The sequence below is a fragment of the Telmatherina bonti genome (genome assembly GCF_933228915.1).
Source record: "Telmatherina bonti genome assembly, chromosome: 21".
Classification (NCBI taxonomy): Eukaryota; Metazoa; Chordata; class Actinopteri; order Atheriniformes; family Telmatherinidae; genus Telmatherina; species Telmatherina bonti.
The window spans coordinates 27,614,330-27,632,908 of NC_136630.1; the positions used below are offsets into that span (position 1 = coordinate 27,614,330).

General features: G+C 42.6%; 1 protein-coding gene across 1 annotated transcript; it reads left to right on the forward strand.

Moving 5' to 3' along the window:
* Positions 1–245: 245 nt before the first annotated feature.
* On the forward strand, positions 246–18,324 carry foxk2a (forkhead box K2a; the record flags this gene model as incomplete). Its single annotated transcript, XM_079260637.1, has 9 exons — positions 246–611; positions 4,530–4,724; positions 4,801–4,942; positions 6,990–7,136; positions 13,281–13,474; positions 13,561–13,751; positions 13,866–14,105; positions 14,441–14,638; positions 18,140–18,324. The coding sequence occupies exons 1-9, from the start codon at positions 316–318 to the stop codon at positions 18,322–18,324; spliced, it is 1,788 nt and encodes a 595-aa protein (XP_079116763.1). The 5' UTR covers positions 246–315.
* Positions 18,325–18,579: the final 255 nt, after the last annotated feature.

An 18,579-nucleotide genomic window follows, 5' to 3' on the forward strand; every position in this document is an offset into this window, starting at 1 on the left:
GTCATTGGTAAACACCGCACAGCTGCTTACCCAGGCAAGTTTCTAATTGGTGGAAATGGTTATCTGTCACAAGACTTACGCCCATTTGGCCTCTTTTGATTGGCTGTTGCTACTCCCTGTTTTTTCACCGTGGTGGGTCGGATCCGCTCTGTCCCCGGTCTGGCACGTTTCTAGCTAAATTATCCACGGTGTAAGATTGGATTCCCCCCCCCCCACCCCCCCCCCCCAAAAAAAATCACCTTCATAATTCCCTCCATCCGCTTCAACATTTGCATTTAATACACACCTCCAAATCTTTATCAGACACCTTGGAAGATGGCGGTGGTAAGCGGGATGTCGGGGTCGGCGGTAGCCCGGTTGGAGGGCCGAGAATTCGAGTATCTGATGAAGAAAAGGTCGGTGACCATCGGGCGGAATTCCTCTCAGGGGTCGGTGGATGTCAGCATGGGGCACTCCAGCTTCATATCCCGGCGTCACCTGGAAATATTCACCGCCGGAGAGGCCGGCACGGGCACGGGGGACTTCTACCTCCGGTGCCTCGGTAAAAACGGGGTGTTTGTAGACGGGGTGTTCCAGAGAAGAGGGGCTCCACCTCTCCAGCTTCCACGGATGTAAGTTTAATATTCGCTTGATGTGAAAAGAAATCCGAGGATTTAACGGATTGGTGTGTTTTATTGTGTTGTTATTGTTTTGTTCGCCTGCAGCGGCGGCGCACGTGCTGTGTCAACCAGCACCATGCATGATACGTGCGGTTCGTGTGTATACCAACAACGTCACATGAACTCTCCATGACAGGCATGCTGCCTAACCATGCTCCTTACCATATGCAGAAAAGTAACGAACTTTATTGATAAACTTGGATTTTGTAGTTTTTTTCTGCTCCGTTTTGTAGTTTGTTTATGATTGAGCTAATGTTGCACCGTGGACAGGGGCGGACTAAAAGTGCACAGGCCCCTGGGCCCAGAGTGTTCCAGGGGCCCCCCATCCCCACCGCAACATTGTGAAATTTGTGAAACGACATTTCTATCATCTCTCAGCCAATGGTGCCAATAACAGTACACTAGACACTAGGGGTGGAAAATCGGAAATCGGGGGTTTTTTTGCTTCACAATTTAAAAAAAAAAAAAAAAAATCTTTTTCTTTTAATTTAATAAAAATAATCCGTTATTAAATTTTTGTCATTTTTATTGTTTTTGTTGATCTTTTTGCTAGTCTTATTGGGCAATATAGATGCAGAATGATGGTCCGGCTACCGTGTTGTTGTTTTTTTCCTCATTGAAATCAAGAAAAATGACGAACAAGACAAGGTTTTATACTTTTTTTTGGTTTTTAATCTACAAAAATCAGCAATATTTTAATATTTTGTGAGAATCGCAATTTAAATCAAATCGGCACCCAAAAAAAATCTAAATCAAATCGGGACAAAATCATATCGTCACAGCCCTAATAGGCATGCTGCATAACAATGCACGCGCTCCTTACCATATGCAAAGAACGTAACGAAGTTCATTGATAAACTTGGATTTTGTAGTTTTTTTCAGTTCCGTTTTGTAGTCTGTTCATGATTAAGTTAATGTTGCACCGTGAAGCACCACGCTGAAGCTTAAAACACAAGTAACGTCCATGTTAGCAACACCTCCAGTGGAGCTCAGCCTTGTAGGAACTATCTTATTTTTCCTAATTGAAGAAACTGATAATATAGTAATTATTCCAAAACATAAGTTGTAGGCATGTAAGTTATGCTACAACAGAGCTTTATTTGGGTTTTGGTTCATTTGTTGTGGCTCTGTGGAGTCAGACTCTTGTTTACATTGCTCTGTGTGTTTTCTTTTTCATCACTCAAACTAATTAATTTTTGTATTTGCAAAGATAAATCAGAAAAATGAAAGTTGAGATATTATGGGAAACACGTAAACACAGAGATAGCTTGCTGTACATGCAGCACAGCTGGTACAGTAAGACTTTTACTTGGAATCGGTAAGTTTTAGTTTTTAGTTTATTTTTTATGTTTTGAACAAAGAAGATAAGAAAATATATGTACATACCAATACATACATGTGTATATTAAGGAAGAAAATAATATTCACAATATTGATAATAATAATTCCTCTTCAATTCAATAATTAAATACATTTTGTGGTAAAAAGGAGTGGGAAGAAGTTTAGTTATGTTATGTAATTTTCCCTGCAGTGAATATTAAGGTGTTTCACAATACTGCTTGTGTTGGCCCTGGCCACGCAGCCGTAGCCTCCTCCTCCTTTAGCCGTGACTTTATGCTGTGTGCAGACTGGGTTTGCCTTGTCTGGTTGAAAAGTGCATGGATAGCTTTGGGGGGGAAAATGTGGTCTTGAACGCAGCATATGTTGCTCTAAACCATCAACATGCTCTTTCTGCATTACTGTTGCCATAACAGAAATGTAAATGTGTTGCCAGGGGCGTTGATCCAGCCTCACACCATCACAGAAACTGGATCTTTGGACTGGTCCAGATCACACTGCCACTAGTGACGGGAAGTTCAGCTCTTTTTGACTCGACTCCTTCAGAAGAGTCAACTCTTTCAGCTCCCAAATAGGTCTTCATTTAGTTTCACTTTAAGAGGGGCTAGTTTGCTGGTAAAAAAGTTTGTTTTGGGGGGTGTCACAAGAGCTTTTCTTGTAAAATGTAGTTATGTTTAACATGTTAACCAAACCTTTAAAGGAACAACTGAACACAGAGCCACACCAAGTAAATAAAAACCAGTCTGAACAATATGAGACATTAAATTCACTAACATACCTGTTTGAAATTTAAGTCTGACCTCTCTGTGAATGTGGTCAGTACTTCTACACCCCTGGGCTCGACACACAAGGGGCAACAGGCGAAATTAATGGCATCCCAGATGAAACCCAACACACGGTATGCAACAACAGCGGCAGTGTCGCACATCACGCTCTTGGATCGCTTGTCTCTGAGAAATGTGATTGGTTGTGATATTGGAGGGAATTTTGGCATTTTTACTGCAGCATCTGACAGATGAAACGTGAAGCGTGACGAGTTGAGTTTTGCTCAAACTGACAGGAATCTTAATGTTTCCAGAAAAAAAAAACACCGCTGGTTCATCCTATGAAAAACAAGGAAACATCCTGATGAACATCATGGGACGGGGCCCCCAGGGGGGCCCAGAGTTATCACAAGGGAGGCACCAGGGCCAGATTAAAAGTGTACAGGCCCCTGGGCCAAGAGTGTTCCAGGGGCCCCTTTCCTCACCGCAACATGATGAAAATTGTAGGGCTGTGATGATATGCTTTCGTCCCGATTCAATTCAATTTTGATTTTTTTTTTTTTTTTTTTTTTTTTTTTTTGGGTGCCGATTCTATTTAAACTGCGATTCTCAAAATTTCTTTGATATTGCTGATTTTCATATATTAAAAACCAAAAAAATGTATAAAACTTTGTTTTGCTAGTAAAAGCAGCGTGCATCTCGTTGAAAACTCTGCTCACCTGAAGTAGTTTGCAGAGATTCCTTATTAACTGATGCAGAAGAATGATATTATTGTCATTGATGGAAAAAGGAGCCTTGCAGACAAAGTTTGGGAACCACTGTGCCACATAATCAGTCAGTAAAACCCTCTCTGATTGGCTGTGGTGCCATCAGACGGCGACAAAAGTTGACCATTTTTCCAGTTTTCTTGTTTTGTGTTGCAAGTCCCTGTGTGCACGTCTACCTGAACAAGGGTGGAATTCGAAGAGGTCCTTCCTTCTTTAAAGTGTCATGATCTTCATCTCTTTGATCGCATGGTATGCCTGTTAAAAAAAAAAAAAAAAAAAAAAAGTCTCGTCCCTTCTGACCATTTGACTCTCTTTTAGACCAGAATTGATTCTTTTAGTTCACCACAAAGAAGCAGTTCTTAGAGCCGGTTCGTTCATGAATGACACATCACTAACCGTTACCATTATCCTCCTAAAAACTGATTGGTCTATTGATGAATGACCGTTCTCAGTGCAGAACCAGGCTTTGGAGTCCAGCTTTAGCTCCTTTACTGAAACCCTCCGGACTTGTTGAATGGTTTTATTATTTTATTCACTGCATGCACAATATTAAAATGCTAAAGAATGACCAAATCAGCTGGAGGTGATTGAAATATCAGGTGTTTAATCTGATAAAATCAAATTAAATCTAAAAATTTTCTGTTATTTTTAATTTATTTTCTGTTTTTAATGACATATGTCCATATTTCCCAACCTTGACTGATTTTTGTGTTGTAACTTACAAAAAAAAACTACTAACATCTGGATTATTGCAGTCGGTCATGTTCAGCTGTCAACATTTAGTCCAGATATAGCCGACTGCATTCATAGCAAATTAGACGTGTTAGGCGTGATATGTTATATAATGCTGTTGGTGTATGTCCATATTTAAACATGAGGCTGACTCCGGGCTCCTCTCTGGGCTTCGTTCTGACTGCCGTGGCGTGCTTGTTGCCAGGCAGGTTTGTCTGGACAGAAATTAGTTCACGTCACCGGTTTCATGGCTTCATTTGTCGTTTCAGGTGCTGTTTCCGCTTCCCCAGCACAAGCATAAAGATCACATTCACAGCCCTGTCCAATGACAAGAAGGAGCCGAGGAACGTGCCGGAATCACCGGTCAAGCCCGTCCAGCCCCAGATCTCCCCACTGACCATTAACATTCCCGACAATATCGCCCACCTCATGAGCCCACTGCCCTCACCCACCGGCACCATAAGGTAAGATCCGTGTGACCTTTCTCACCCTGACCTTCATCCCAACTCTTAAAGTCCTGCTTTTAATCCGTTTCTGCAGCGCTGCAAACTCCTGTCCGTCAAGTCCGCGGGGGGCGGGGCTCTCCAGCTACAGGACGAGCCGCGTTCTCGCCTCCGACCTCATGGGAGACAACTCCCAATCAGAAAACGACAAGGAGGCGTCGGGTGAAGACAGCCCAAAGGTGAGAGCGAGAGGTTGGACTAATTTACCAAGAAATCACATATAGAAACAGTTTTTATTATATTGAATGTTGCCCAAATATGTAATATGTAAATATGCCAGCAGTTATAAATAAACTGTGCATGTTTGCTTAGTTTTTCCTGTCTGAATCACCGCTGGCGTTATCACATATATATATACAGCAGTGTCTCAGGAGGGTGGTGTGTTACTGGGTGGGGTAAATAGTGATGGATATCTGACCCTTTAGGGCCGCAGTCCTGCATCTTTTCCATGTATCTCGGCTCCAACTCGCCTGACTAAACTTTGTGAGCCACTGAGTAGAACTATTGGCTCTTTTCCATTAGTATCAGCTTGTCTCAACTCAACTGGTTTCAGCTTGGTCCTGTTTCTTTTCCATTACAGTTTAGTACCAGGTCTAAAATGGGCGGGGTTTGTGTGAAATCGCTGTGACATCAGTGTTGTGCACGACAAGCTCTATAACAACACAAGACCTAGAGGCAATCTGCTACCTGGTCTGCGGCTCATCGGTCGCTGACCATAAATCGTATCCATTTGTTGGAACCACTTCCAGTCTCATCTGTTTGATCCATTTCGACCATTGTGGTCCTTGACCTGCCGATAGTCACTTCTCAGCTTTTTCAGCCTCTCTCGACACACTCCTTTGCTAGCCGTAGCCATTGAGTCGGAAAGCTCTCGATAGATTTTTTCATTTGGTGTCGCTCCATCTAGTTCCCTCTGTATCCTTCCCTCAGCAACCAAACAAAGAAACGTCTCCACCTCAGTGTTGGACCACGGAACAAACTTTTGTTGCACCATTGCTTGTCACGTAATGTAAACAACTTGCGAGTTGGAGTCGCTCTGATGTCACTTCCTGACCTCTGATTGGCCGCGCCCCTGACCAATAGCGGCACGCAGTCTGGCGATGTCACACACAACCTGACTTAGAGGAGTTACTAAATAAGTACCAGTGAAGGGGTACAAAAGCTGAGTGGAAAACCCTACAAACAGAGCCGAGGCGAGTTAAGTCGAGATCCGCTGATACTAATGGGAAAGGGCCATATGTGCGTTGGAGCAGGGATACAGAGAAAACCTGCAGGACAGCAGTTCTTGTGGACAGACTTTAGACACCACTGCTTTAGGGAATCTCCAGACGTTTTCCAAGCATTTCTATCCATCCAGGAGGTTTACAATCCAGCCACAACATGCAGTGTTTATTCAGAGACTCTAGATGGTAAATGATCCATGATAACGTCATTATTCATCACATCTTCATCACCATGTGGCTAAGAGACCTCTATTTTCACCTGGACATGACAATGAAGACACTTCCTGTCAGACTTTCCACCAATCAGAGAGCTTAAACTGACGGTAACGTCCAATCAGGAGCAGCCAAAGATCAACAAGTGATGAGAAAAGAAGAAAAATAATGATCCTCTATGGCTGGAATAAGGACAAAAGACGTTTTTAATGTACAGTGGCGCCAAAAAGCAGCTGAGTTGGTACTTTAATGTGATTAGTATGTAAAAAGTAGCATAAATAACTAAATAAAGGGGAAAAAACAACAGGAAGGAAAGTATAATGCAGTTATGCAGATGAAAGAAAATAATTTTATGTATTATAATAATTATCAGTGACAGACTGGCGATGTGTCCAGGTGTACCTGCCTCTCGCCCAGTCACTGCTGGGATAGACTCCAGATTCCTGCCACCCTGAATCGAACTATGCCAGGGGTGGGCAAGTGTTAGTAGTTTCCCTGCTGCAACACACCTGACTCAAATCAATGGCTGATTAGCAGACTTGTGCAGAGTTTGATGTCTACCTCTGTCCCAGTCTGATAATTATGTCTGATGTGTTGCAGCAGGGAAAACTGCGGCCGTCCAGGATTGGAGTTTCCCACCTCTGGACTAAGCGAAAATGAATGAATGAATAATATTTTCATGTCTTTTTAGAGGGATGTATGGATATTATTGTGAAGAGGATGCGGTCGTAAACTTGTCTGTGTTTCTGCATGTGCACATTAATTTGATTTTGCTTCGTATCTTCTGCAGGACGACTCCAAACCACCGTATTCATATGCGCAGCTAATAGTCCAAGCGATCACCATGGCTCCAGATAAACAGCTCACACTGAATGGAATATACACCCACATCACCAAGAACTATCCCTACTACAGAACAGCTGATAAAGGCTGGCAGGTCAGTGTTTATCTCAGTCTTCATCTAAATATTCAAGCTAAATGCAGAGAAGTGAGTTGGGTTGATGCAAATTAGCATCTTTTTCTGGAAGTTCTTTTGCAAAAGTGCTTTTAGTTTGCAGCTTCCTGCTTCTCTGATTGGTGGATTTCCAGCTTTATTCTCTTTCTGTGTCATTTGATGACGACTGTTTGAGATTTAGATGAATGTGAGGCGCTTGGATGAAGCAGGATGGGTGTTTAGTTTGTCTGTAGCAGAAGTGTGTGTTATGAGTGACGGATGAAGGGCTCAACACGGGTCAAAGGTGTGTTGGGTAGACCTTCATCGTGAAATGCGCCAGTTGGCGAGTCTTTCATTTGTTTGTTGTAAAACTTTACCAGTAACTGATGCTGGTTCAGGGAAACTTCAGACCGCTTCCTGATGTCGTATTTATCAGTTTTGCTGGAAAACCTGCATCCTGGAGTTCATGCAGGTGCCAGTTTGACACTTGCTGCTAAAACATTTGTGCCACCCCCTTCATGGCAGCAGGCTGCACAGAAATAGCTCAAAGAACACAGTGAAAGCTGCTTTTTAACCACAGGGGACCCCCACTGGCACTGCAGGTATCCAAGGACTGCAGGGTCCTAACATATGTAGCGTTGGGGTGGCCATTTTCCCAGTACAAAGTGGTCCAGAGAGCATTTAAATATCTACGCTGTGTTGATTTGAATTGTTTAATAACTAGATTAAATCAGCTTTCAGCTCAGACCTTGTTGATACATGAACAGTGAAACCATCACAAAGGCGTTCATGTGAAGCTACTAATTTACAGGATAAAACCTGGCTCACACCATAACTATCACTAACTAGCTCAATCAGGCTCAGAAACACAAACTACTAATCACATTTAACTACAAGGACTTGTTTGATAAAATAAACGTTACATCTACATGCTAGGTGTCTCGGAGAGATGGTCAGAATGATGGTGGCTGGGTGCGGTAACTCTGGAGGCTGTGGATCCATATATAGACTTGGCATAATCATTGTCAAGAAGTATGCACAGTCTTGATTTCTCTGCCGCGGCATCAAACTCTTCATCAGCTTCAGTTAGTCGCACTCTCATTAACTGAAGCAGGTCTGCTGTTACAGCTACACATGCATCGATTTTTCTCCGTATCTCTTGACTTGGTACACCATGGAGCCTAATGCTGTCATACAGTTCCTTCATCTCAGACTCCAGCTTCTCAGTTTCATCCATCATATTGCACAACTCTCCCTCAGAGCAGGCTTGTTTTAATCTGGTCCTAAAGTCTCTAACTTTACTTTTCCATTTTCCATAAGTTGCTTTAAACTTACTCTCTTTGTGAATCAATTCCATCTCTTTCAGCTCTTTCATTTTTTGTGTTAATTTTCTTTCACGAGAAGATTTCCTGACTCTAGACTCTGATTTCTCAGACACAGCCCTTCTCTCCTCATCTATCTTCTCTTCTTCTTGCACCTCTGACATATTATATTGTCTGTCACTGTTTAAGGACATTTAAACTTTAGGATATCACTTGAAAATCAAGGTAAGTAAACTGAGGCACGAGAATATGGGAGCTGTATCTCATTAAAGAATAACCAAAACAACACAAATAACTAATTACCACCTTTTGGTGACTTGTATCAGGTTAGTTTCCAGCTTAATAGCAATATTAGATTCAAACAGTGCTGACCATATAATATTGATTGAATTCACCTTTCAACTCTCGGGTAAGCAAAATACATTCAACAAATTTCCATTGTACATTTTTTTTTTTTTTTTTTTTTTTTTTTATCAGTAGTCTCTAGTTCGGGTTCGATCCATCCGTTTTAAGGCATAAACGATTGCACAGAATCACCTGGTGTTCACTTCGAAGTCCGATGTTGCTCCAGGGAATGTCTGCTGATCCGAAGCTCTTATTGCTGCAGGATGAGAAGCGTCACGATCGTCGCGATGTACGTGTAGCCTTTAGCTTGTTGTAGCTTGATGTGGTGAAGCACTTAACGAAGTTCTCTAAAGCCGGCAGCTGCCCAAGATGTAGCCTTTAGCTGGCGTGTAGCTTGATATGGATTAGCTGACGACTCCGTAGCGACCCAGGATCGAAAGCGATGCTGTGCTGTAGCCTTGTATGGATTAGGTCACGTTTTCACTGTATCTGCCCTGGTTGAAATGAGTCCACGCTTCTTACTGATGTCCACAATCGTTTATTTTCTCCTTTGCAGATTCATGGAACACCGTGAAAACTGGAAATAACAGTGTTTTAACAACAACATCACATATTAGCTTTCACAGTGGATAAAATAAAACACAGTCATTACCGTGTATGCCACGTAAAACCAGTGGTAGATAGTTCGATGAGTGCAAATGTCCTTTTTTTCTGTCCGTGATGTCTCTTTCTTTTTGTCCAACTCGCATTGTCACTTCCGGGTCATGTGACTCATGTAAACTTAACAACCCAACAGATTTTACCAAGTAAATTTAAAACGTACAACAATAACCTTATGAGGCAGAATGCAAGTATGTGATTATAAACATATAAAAAAAAAAAAACAATTCTTACCACTGTTTCAACGTTGCCATGGAAACGCATAAACAACCACACAAGTGTCAGTTACACTCCCACCAATTACCTTTGATAAGGATAAATGGAGATGTTAAACACTCTTCATTAGACTTTCAGTGGTAATTCCATAACTTACATTTAAATGAACCATGTTTGCCACAACAAATATTTTCATCAGTTGAAAATATCTCCAATAGAATTTACATCGCAACTCAAAATAATACATTGAATGGGTGTGCTACAGTGTAATTTAACTCAAGGGACATCAAATCAAAGAATGATGGACCTCTTTCTGTATCCTTTAGCTATTCTTTACCAAGACCACTAATTTCTGAATGGGTCTTTGAACAATGGATGATGGGCTGAGTCGTTTACCGTCTTTTCCTAAATTTCGTTCTCCAATCTGCACTTTCACTTTCCGTACAAGACCATCATCATCTGCATGTACTTCAACAACTCTAGCAAGTTTCCATTCATTTCTCGGGACATCCTCCTCCTTGATGATCACCACATCACCCACATCCACATTACGCCGAGGCAAATGCCGTTGTTGTCTCAGAGTAATGTTTCCCAGGTACTCCTTCCTCCATCTGTGCCAAAACTGCTCCAATAGATACTGGACTCTTCTCCACCGTTTTTTTGCATACAGGTCTTCCTTGATGAACCGACCAGGTGGGGGGAGTGGAACGGAGGACTTCATGGTGATTAAGTGGTTTGGTGTGAGGGGCTCCAAACTTGTGGGATCATTGATGTTATCAACAGTGAGCGGGCGACTATTTACAATGGACATGGCTTCGTAGAGGAATGTTCTTAACGAAGCATCATCCAATCTTCCAGCACTATGGGCAAGCACTGTGTTCAGCACGCTTCTTACGGTTCTGATTTGACGCTCCCACGCTCCTCCAGCGTGACTTGAGCACGGTGTGTTCATCTGAAAGTCACATTGTTGATCCGCCAAGTACGCAGCCACCCTTTCCTTATCAAGTTCTTTCAGGGTTCTCGCCACTTCATTTTTTGCCCCAACAAAGTTTGTGCCCTGATCTGATCTGATGTGTCTCACGGCCCCACGAATAGCAATGAAGCATCTTAGGGCATTGATGAAGACATCGGTCGATAGATCCTCTAACATTTCTATGTGCACTGCTCTGGAACAAAGGCATGTGAAAAGAAGGCCATACCGTTTTAGTTCTTTGCGTCCCTGCTTGGTATAAAGGGGACCAAAGCAGTCCATGCCACAATAAGAGAATGGCGGTGAGGGATCCACACGATCGCTGGGCAGATCTGCCATCCGTTGTTCTTCTGTTGGTGCACGAGCTCTTCTGCACCGTACACACTGCCTAATGTATTGGGCTACAGCTTTGCTTCCGCCCACAATCCAGTATCCACTGGCCCTTAGTTCGTTAAGGGTTTGTCTTGGTGTTGTATTTTGTTATGATGATGTCCGATGAGTAGGTTTGTGACAGCACCATTTTTTGGAAGGATTGCTGGGTGTTTCAACTCAAAGGGTTGAGGTGACTTTCTCAACCTTCCTCCTACTCTTATTGTCCCATCCCAAAGGAACGGGTCGAGCTGGTAAAGTTGATGATTGCAAGGCAGTTTTGCTGATTTCTGACTGAGCATGTTCAACTCTTCTGGAAATGCATCCTGCTGTGCAAGCTTTAAAAGAGTCATTGTGGCTTTCCTTCTCTCTTCCACACTCAAAGGCTCTGAAGACTTGATCCTCTTGGCCAGGCGTTGTATACGAGCTACAACACTGACTGCTGTGGTCCATTTTGAGAACCGTAGCAGGTGTGCTTGGATGTCAAATTGTCTGGCAGCATCCGTTTTCAACACTTGTGTAGCTCTCACCTCTGGATCTCCCAACTGCAGCTCTGTTGACACCTGGTTAATGGTTATCTCTCTCTTCCATAGAAACTTGGGACCAGAAAACCAATTTGACTTGATGAGGTCAGACACCTTAAGGCCTCTCGAGGCATGATCAGCAGGGTTTTCTGCTGTGTCGACATGATGCCATTGTCTTATGCTGGTGGTTTCTCGGATTCTCTGGACCCGGTTTGCAACAAAAACATGGAAACGTCGCGCTTCATTGCCAATATAACCAAGCACCACCTGTGAATCTGTCCAATAATATTCCTCATCGATCTTGAGCTCTAGCTCATCTTTCAGCGTGTTGCCTACTGCTGCAGAAGTTACTGCAGCGGTCAGTTCCAACCTTGGTATGGTGGCTATTTTGGTTGGTGCGACTCTTGCTTTGCCCATAAGCAGGGAACAGTGCACTTGGTCTTCACTCACCAATCTAATGTAAGAGCACTGTCCGTACCCTTGACTGCTCGCATCAGAAAAGTGATGGAGTTCTGTTCTCTGTATTTCGCCAAAACCATCAGGAATAAAGCATCGTGGAATCGAAACATTCTCGAGGTTATATATATGTATATGTATGTATGTATGTATGTATATATATATATATATATATATGTATATGTATGTATGTATATATATATATATGTATATATATGTATGTGTATATATATATGTATATATATGTATGTGTATATATATATGTATATATATGTATGTATATATATATATGTATGTATGTATATATGTGTATATGTATGTATATATATATATGTATGTATGTATATATGTGTGTATATATATATATATATATATATATATATATATATATATATATATATATGTATGTATATAAATGTGTGTGTGTGTGTGTGTGTGTGTGTGTGTATGTATGTATATATGTATGTATGTATATGTATATGTGTATATGTATATATATGTATATATATATATATATATATATATATATGTATATATATATATATATATATATATATATATATATATATATATATATATATATATATATATATATATATATATATATATAAATAATAGGGCTGTGATGATGCTTTTGTCCCGATTCAATTCCGATTTTTTTGGGTGCCGATTCGATTTAAATTGCGATTCTCACAATTCTTCGATATTGCTAATCTTTGTTGATTAAAAGCAAATAAAATGAAGAAAACTTTTTTTTTTTTTTTTTTTTTGCTCGTCATTTTTCGTGATTTCAATTAGGAACAACAACACAGTAGCCAGATAATCATTCTGCTGCTATAATGCCCAAGATTTCAAGTAAAAAGATCAATAAAAACAATTTAAAAAATGACCAAAATTTTGGAATGGATTATATTTATTTAAACAAAAAAAAAAAGATTTTTTTACAAAAATTTAAAATTGTGAAGCAAAGAAATCCTGATTTTCAATTTTTCGATTCGATTTTCCCACCCCTAAAATATATATATATATATATATATATATATATATATATATATATATATATATATATATATATATATATATATATATATTATATTCTTACAGGATTAAACTTTTCCTGTAAGGTTCTGGTAAAACCAACAACTTGATTTCTAACAATCACAATTATTATTTGAATTAATCACAATTAATTCAGAATTTCTGTTTCCAGATGTGATCCATCCGTAACCAAACATGATTTAATTTCTCTGGTCTGTTCTAAACGGGTTTTTATTTGTGTCGGCAGAACTCGATCCGCCACAATCTGTCCCTGAACCGGTACTTTATCAAAGTGGCCCGCTCCCAGGAGGAGCCGGGAAAAGGTTCCTTCTGGAGGATCGACCCGTCCTCAGAGGGCAAGCTGATAGAACAAGCCTTCAGGAAGCGCAGGCCCAGGGGGGTGCCCTGCTTCCGGACCCCCGTGGGGCCCCTCTCCTCCAGGTAACCCCTGCTGCCATGGTGCACATCACTGTGTGGCGGGTTTGCACCGAGTACTGATGAGTCCGGTTTCTTCTGTCACGTCCCAGGAGCGCCCCAGCTTCCCCCAACCACACAGGGGCACTTTCTGCCCACTCCAGTGGGGTCCAGACCCCTGACAGTCTCTCCAGGGAAGGTTCCCCAGTCCCCATGGAGCCGGAGCCAACCCCAACGCCCCCCGCTACGGTCCAGCCCAAACTCGCCGTCATTCAGGAGGCCCGCTTTGCACAGAACTCCCCAGGTAAGAGACCCGTCCTTCCGGGTCCACTTGGAGACCCGAACCTTTTACTTCTGTTTCTCTGAGCGAACAGCAGCTGCTGTAAATCTTCTTTTCCCGCCCCCTCGCCTCTGTCAGGCTCCCCCCTCGGTAACCAGCCGGTTCTGATTGCTGTGCAGCGCCAGATGCCTCAAACAACCATGAAGCCTGTGACCTACACCATGGCAACGCCAGCCATCGTCTCAACAGCGGGCAGCCCCGTTGTGCACGTCGTCCACCAGATCCCGGCCGTCACCATGGCAACCATCGGCAGACAGACCGCTTCAGCTGCGAGCTCGGAACCTCAGGAGAACGGAGGGAAACACCAGGAGATGAAAGGTGACTGCAGAGCTTTAAACTTTCCGTGTTCGCTGATCGGGGATCATTATTTTCCTCCTTTTCTCATCACTTGTTGATCTTTGGCTCGTCCTGATGGGACGTTACTGTCAGTTTAAGCTCTTTGATTGGTGGAAAGTCTGACAGGAAGTGTCTTCATCGTCACGTCCAGGTGAAAATAGAGGTCTCTTAGCAACGGATGGTGATGAAGATGAGATGAATAATGGTTCAAGGTTGCTAAATCTGCTAAATCTTCAGTCCTTCAGGATCCCGTCTGGCAGATGAGTCGCTGTGAAACACAGCAGTCATGTTTGTTTTATTTTCTCCTCCATGTGCAGTAAAAGTGGAGCCGGTCCCGTCCATCACAGCTTCCTCTATAGGTGGAGTCAGCCGCATCATCCAGAGCTCTCGGGCTGCTCCGCTGACCACCGTCACCATCGTGCAACAGGCCCCGCTAGGTCAGCATCAGCTCCCGGTGAAGGCCATCACACAGAATGGGACTCACCTGGTTCCCGTCAGCACCGCTGCCAGCTCAGGTGAGTCTAACGGAGCCAGTGTTCACGCTTCACTTTTCCTCAATCCGGCCGGCTTTAAGCATCAGAGGTGTGTCCATCCCAGCGTCACCTTCATTCCAAAGTTCAGGTTTTAACCTTTCCTAGTTGAGTTTGATGTCCATAGACGTCGTGAAACAGGACAGGTAGCTCAGATGGGCAATCAGGTGTTGGGTTACTTTCCTATATGCATCATTTTGTCACATTTCATCCGTTTCTGAGCCCAAAGTAGGGCTGGGCGATATGACCTTTTAGTAATGTCCCAGTATTTTTATGGCATGTCACGATATACGATATATATCTCGATATTTACCTTAGCCTTGAATGAATGCTTTGGTGCATACAATCACATCAGTAAGATAATTTTGTGTCTATATTAAAACATAATAGTTCATACTGCATTAAGATATGCTGATTTTAAACATTCATGCCAAAATGATGAAATTGTAACGAAGCAAACTGATCAAAACCGTATTTATTGAACAATTGAAGCAGTGGCCGAAACGTCATTTTAAAACAAAATAAAGTGCCTTTGCATGATGTAATAAATGCAACGTATGAAAATAATATAAATTCAAGTGCACGTTTTGTGCAGTGCATAACAGCAGTAAAAATAAAATGATAAAGTTCTTTCTTGTATAATTGAGTTACTGTAGTAACACTAGAAAAATGCACAGATTTTCAAAAAACGGTAAAATGAAAATTAGCTGCCTGATAAAGTGAAAATGAAAAGTTCACAACATTTTTTGGGGGGGGTGTTTCTTCTTGTGGCATAAATCAAAAGTTAAAAAAACAGTCGCATTTTGTGCATGGTGTGTTGTACCTTAGTGCCAAGAACCAGCACGTTCTAGGTTGTTCATAGACACAAGTCTATCAACAGCATCGGGTTTGAGAGATGCTCGATGGTCAACATCCTCTCTCCGGTATCCAAACCACTCAGTTGCACTCAGTTGGTTTCTATTATAGGCTATGTATGAATTGGCTTGAAATGATGTGTACCGGTATGTTGATTCGTGTATGTAAAGTGCCCTGTGACAACATTGTTGTGAAGTGGCGCGTTACAAATTAAGTAGAATTGAATTGCTACTGCTGCCGGAGGTGCGCTTGTTTTTAACTCTGTGCAAAGCGGTGCAGAGTCGAGGAGGAGGGAGAAAACCCCGCCCACAGCTAAAAACAACTGCGTGACAGCAGGATACTCGAATATGACAAATATAGACATTTTCTATATGCCACAGGGGAGTAGCCATGATATCTGGAGTATATTCGATATATCGCCGAGCTCTAGCCCAAAGTGCTGAGGTAAAGAAACAAGGATCAGATGATTAAAGGGAATTCATGCTGGGATAACGATGCCAAACATGGAGATGATCAACATTTTTTTATGTTGTTTATAAAGGCAAAGTTAAAAGTGTCTGGGAACCAAAATAGGCTCAGAAGTTTAGTAGTAATAGTACAGAAGAAGAAGAATCGCATCACACCACGACGAGGTTTGTGTGTAGATAAAAAAGATTATTTCTTTGATTTGACACTAAATTGTCAGTTTTAAATGGAGCCGTGTTGGTAAGCAGCTTGTGATTTATTACATGAAAAGCAGAACATCGGATGCAGGTTTCCATGACAACTCCCAGCTTCACTCTCCAGGTGTAAAAGTCCTGCAGAGAGGTGTGAGGTGCTCCTTCAGGGCCGTCAGTGGAGCTGCAGTACCGCTCCCTCATCAAGAGGTGGTGCTGCGGAGCAGTAAAAGATCCTCAGGATGGCGGTTCAGACCTCAAATTTCCTCCACAGTCACTGGAAGTAAAGTCTCCGTCTGGGTTTCAGTGCTGTGAGATTGTTCTGGATGTGGAACCTGAAGTTGATTTTACCGGATCACGATTGATCGGGCTGGGCGACATGACGATATCTATCCTCTGGATGATAGAACGTGTCTATCGTTTTTTATGAGGCTCTATTTACGCCACCATGAGGTGCTTTACTGCAGTATTTAAGTCAAGATGCGCTTTACGGCACGCTGCGATACATAAACATAGAGGAAGATGATAGAAGATGTGTTTAAGGGCAGGTATTTAACTAAAAGATGACACACGAAAGACCCACACTCTCCACTCCCCACCCAACCTGAACTTGCACATGGCAGCAGAAGCCTTTTTCCACCAACGGCTGTTTAGCAGAAGGAGGCAAATAAACCGAGCCGGGTCGGGAAATCCTTCCAGCATTTTCTCAGCCATGTTTGCCTTCCGAGTTTCTTCTTCACTACTTTGTATTTTCATCCTAACACGCTGTTTATATGCAGGGTGTGGCTATGAGGCATGCGCTGCTGGAGGGGGAGGAGGGGAGCCGGGAGAAGAAGCTTATGACATATAAGAAATGAACAACTGTAATTGGACCCGAACGTTTGGATTGGTCAGTTTTTACAGATTTATAGTAAACTGAGGGGTCTAACTATATTTCTTATTGTTCATGATTACAGAATGTTTAGACTACTATCAGGACGAGGAACCACTTCACCCAGAGTAAAACATGTCTCTGAGCAACATTATCTACCCCGGCTTTAAGGGAACTATATTTTGAGGGGGGCTGTCTACACTGGGAGCCACCCCACCCATGACCACAGAGGCCTCCCAGATGATGGCTGGCTGAGGTTCACACCATCACCATAAAGCTGCAGTGCAGGACCCCCCCAGACAAAGGCCATCTCCATGGCGACAGTCTGGTGGTTCCTGGTGTGGAGGATCCTCATATGGAAAACAGTTGGATTAAAAAGTTTAGAAGTAAAATCAGATGAAATGAAGCAACGAATCAATAAGAACAAATGAGCGATGTTTATGAAAGAAAGGCAAGTTTTATTTGTGCAGCACGTTTCAGCAACGGGGATTCAAGCTGCTTTCAGGAGACTGTAAAACAACAGGAAATAGGAAGCATCTATTAAAATGAAAAGCAACAGAAAGGAAAAAGAACATTCAATGAAAACAGGATTAAAGACACAAGTTTAAGAAGTAAAGCTTAAAAGAAACTGATGCAGGTTTGGACTTTGAAATAAAAGCTAGTAGGGCTGTGACAATATGCTTTTCTACAGATTCAGTTCTGATTTTTTGAGGGCTGATTCTATTTAAATTGAGATTCTCACAATTGTTCGATATTGCTGAATTTTGTAGATTTAAAAACAAAAAAAGTTACAAAACTTTTTTTATGCAAGTAATTTTTTTTTATTCCAGTTCGGAAAAAACAACCCAGTAACTAGATCATCATTCTGCTGCTATAATGTTAGGTTAATTGGTTACTCTAAATTGCCCCTAGGAGTGAGTGTGAGCGTGAGTGGTTGTTCGTCTCTGTGTGGCCCTGCGATGGACTGGCGAGCTGTCCAGGGTGTACCCAGCCTGTCGCCCAAAGACTGCTGGGATAGGCTCCAGCTTCCCCGCCACCCTGAATTGGATTAAGCGGTTCAGAAAATGAATGAATGAATAAATCCTGAACTGTTTGTGTCCCCAGCGAACCCTCTCCACCTCCTGGCGACCCACGCCTCGGCCTCGGCTTCCCTCCCCACCAAGCGGCAGAATGGAGAACTGCAGGAGCCGCCCGAGTCCAAGCGAGCCAAAACGGAGGAGGACAAAGACGCCGCCGCCAGCAGCAACAACGGCACCACGGACAGAGCCGAAGACGGCAGCGACGAGTAGCCCGTCCCGCTCACCTGCCGGCAGCTTCAAACCCCCCCTTCCCCTGTCTCATCGCGTCCGGTATCATCATCAAGGTGCCAAAAAGAAACCGGACAACAGAATGAAAAGCAGACCGCCACCCCCCCCCCCCCCCCCCCCCCCCAACGACCACAAACAGTAAATGCAAAAATTAAAGACCAAATTAAAAATGGCTGACTGAACGACCGACGTTTGAGACCCAGACAGCAAGAAGAAGCACAGAAAGGAAGAGAAACG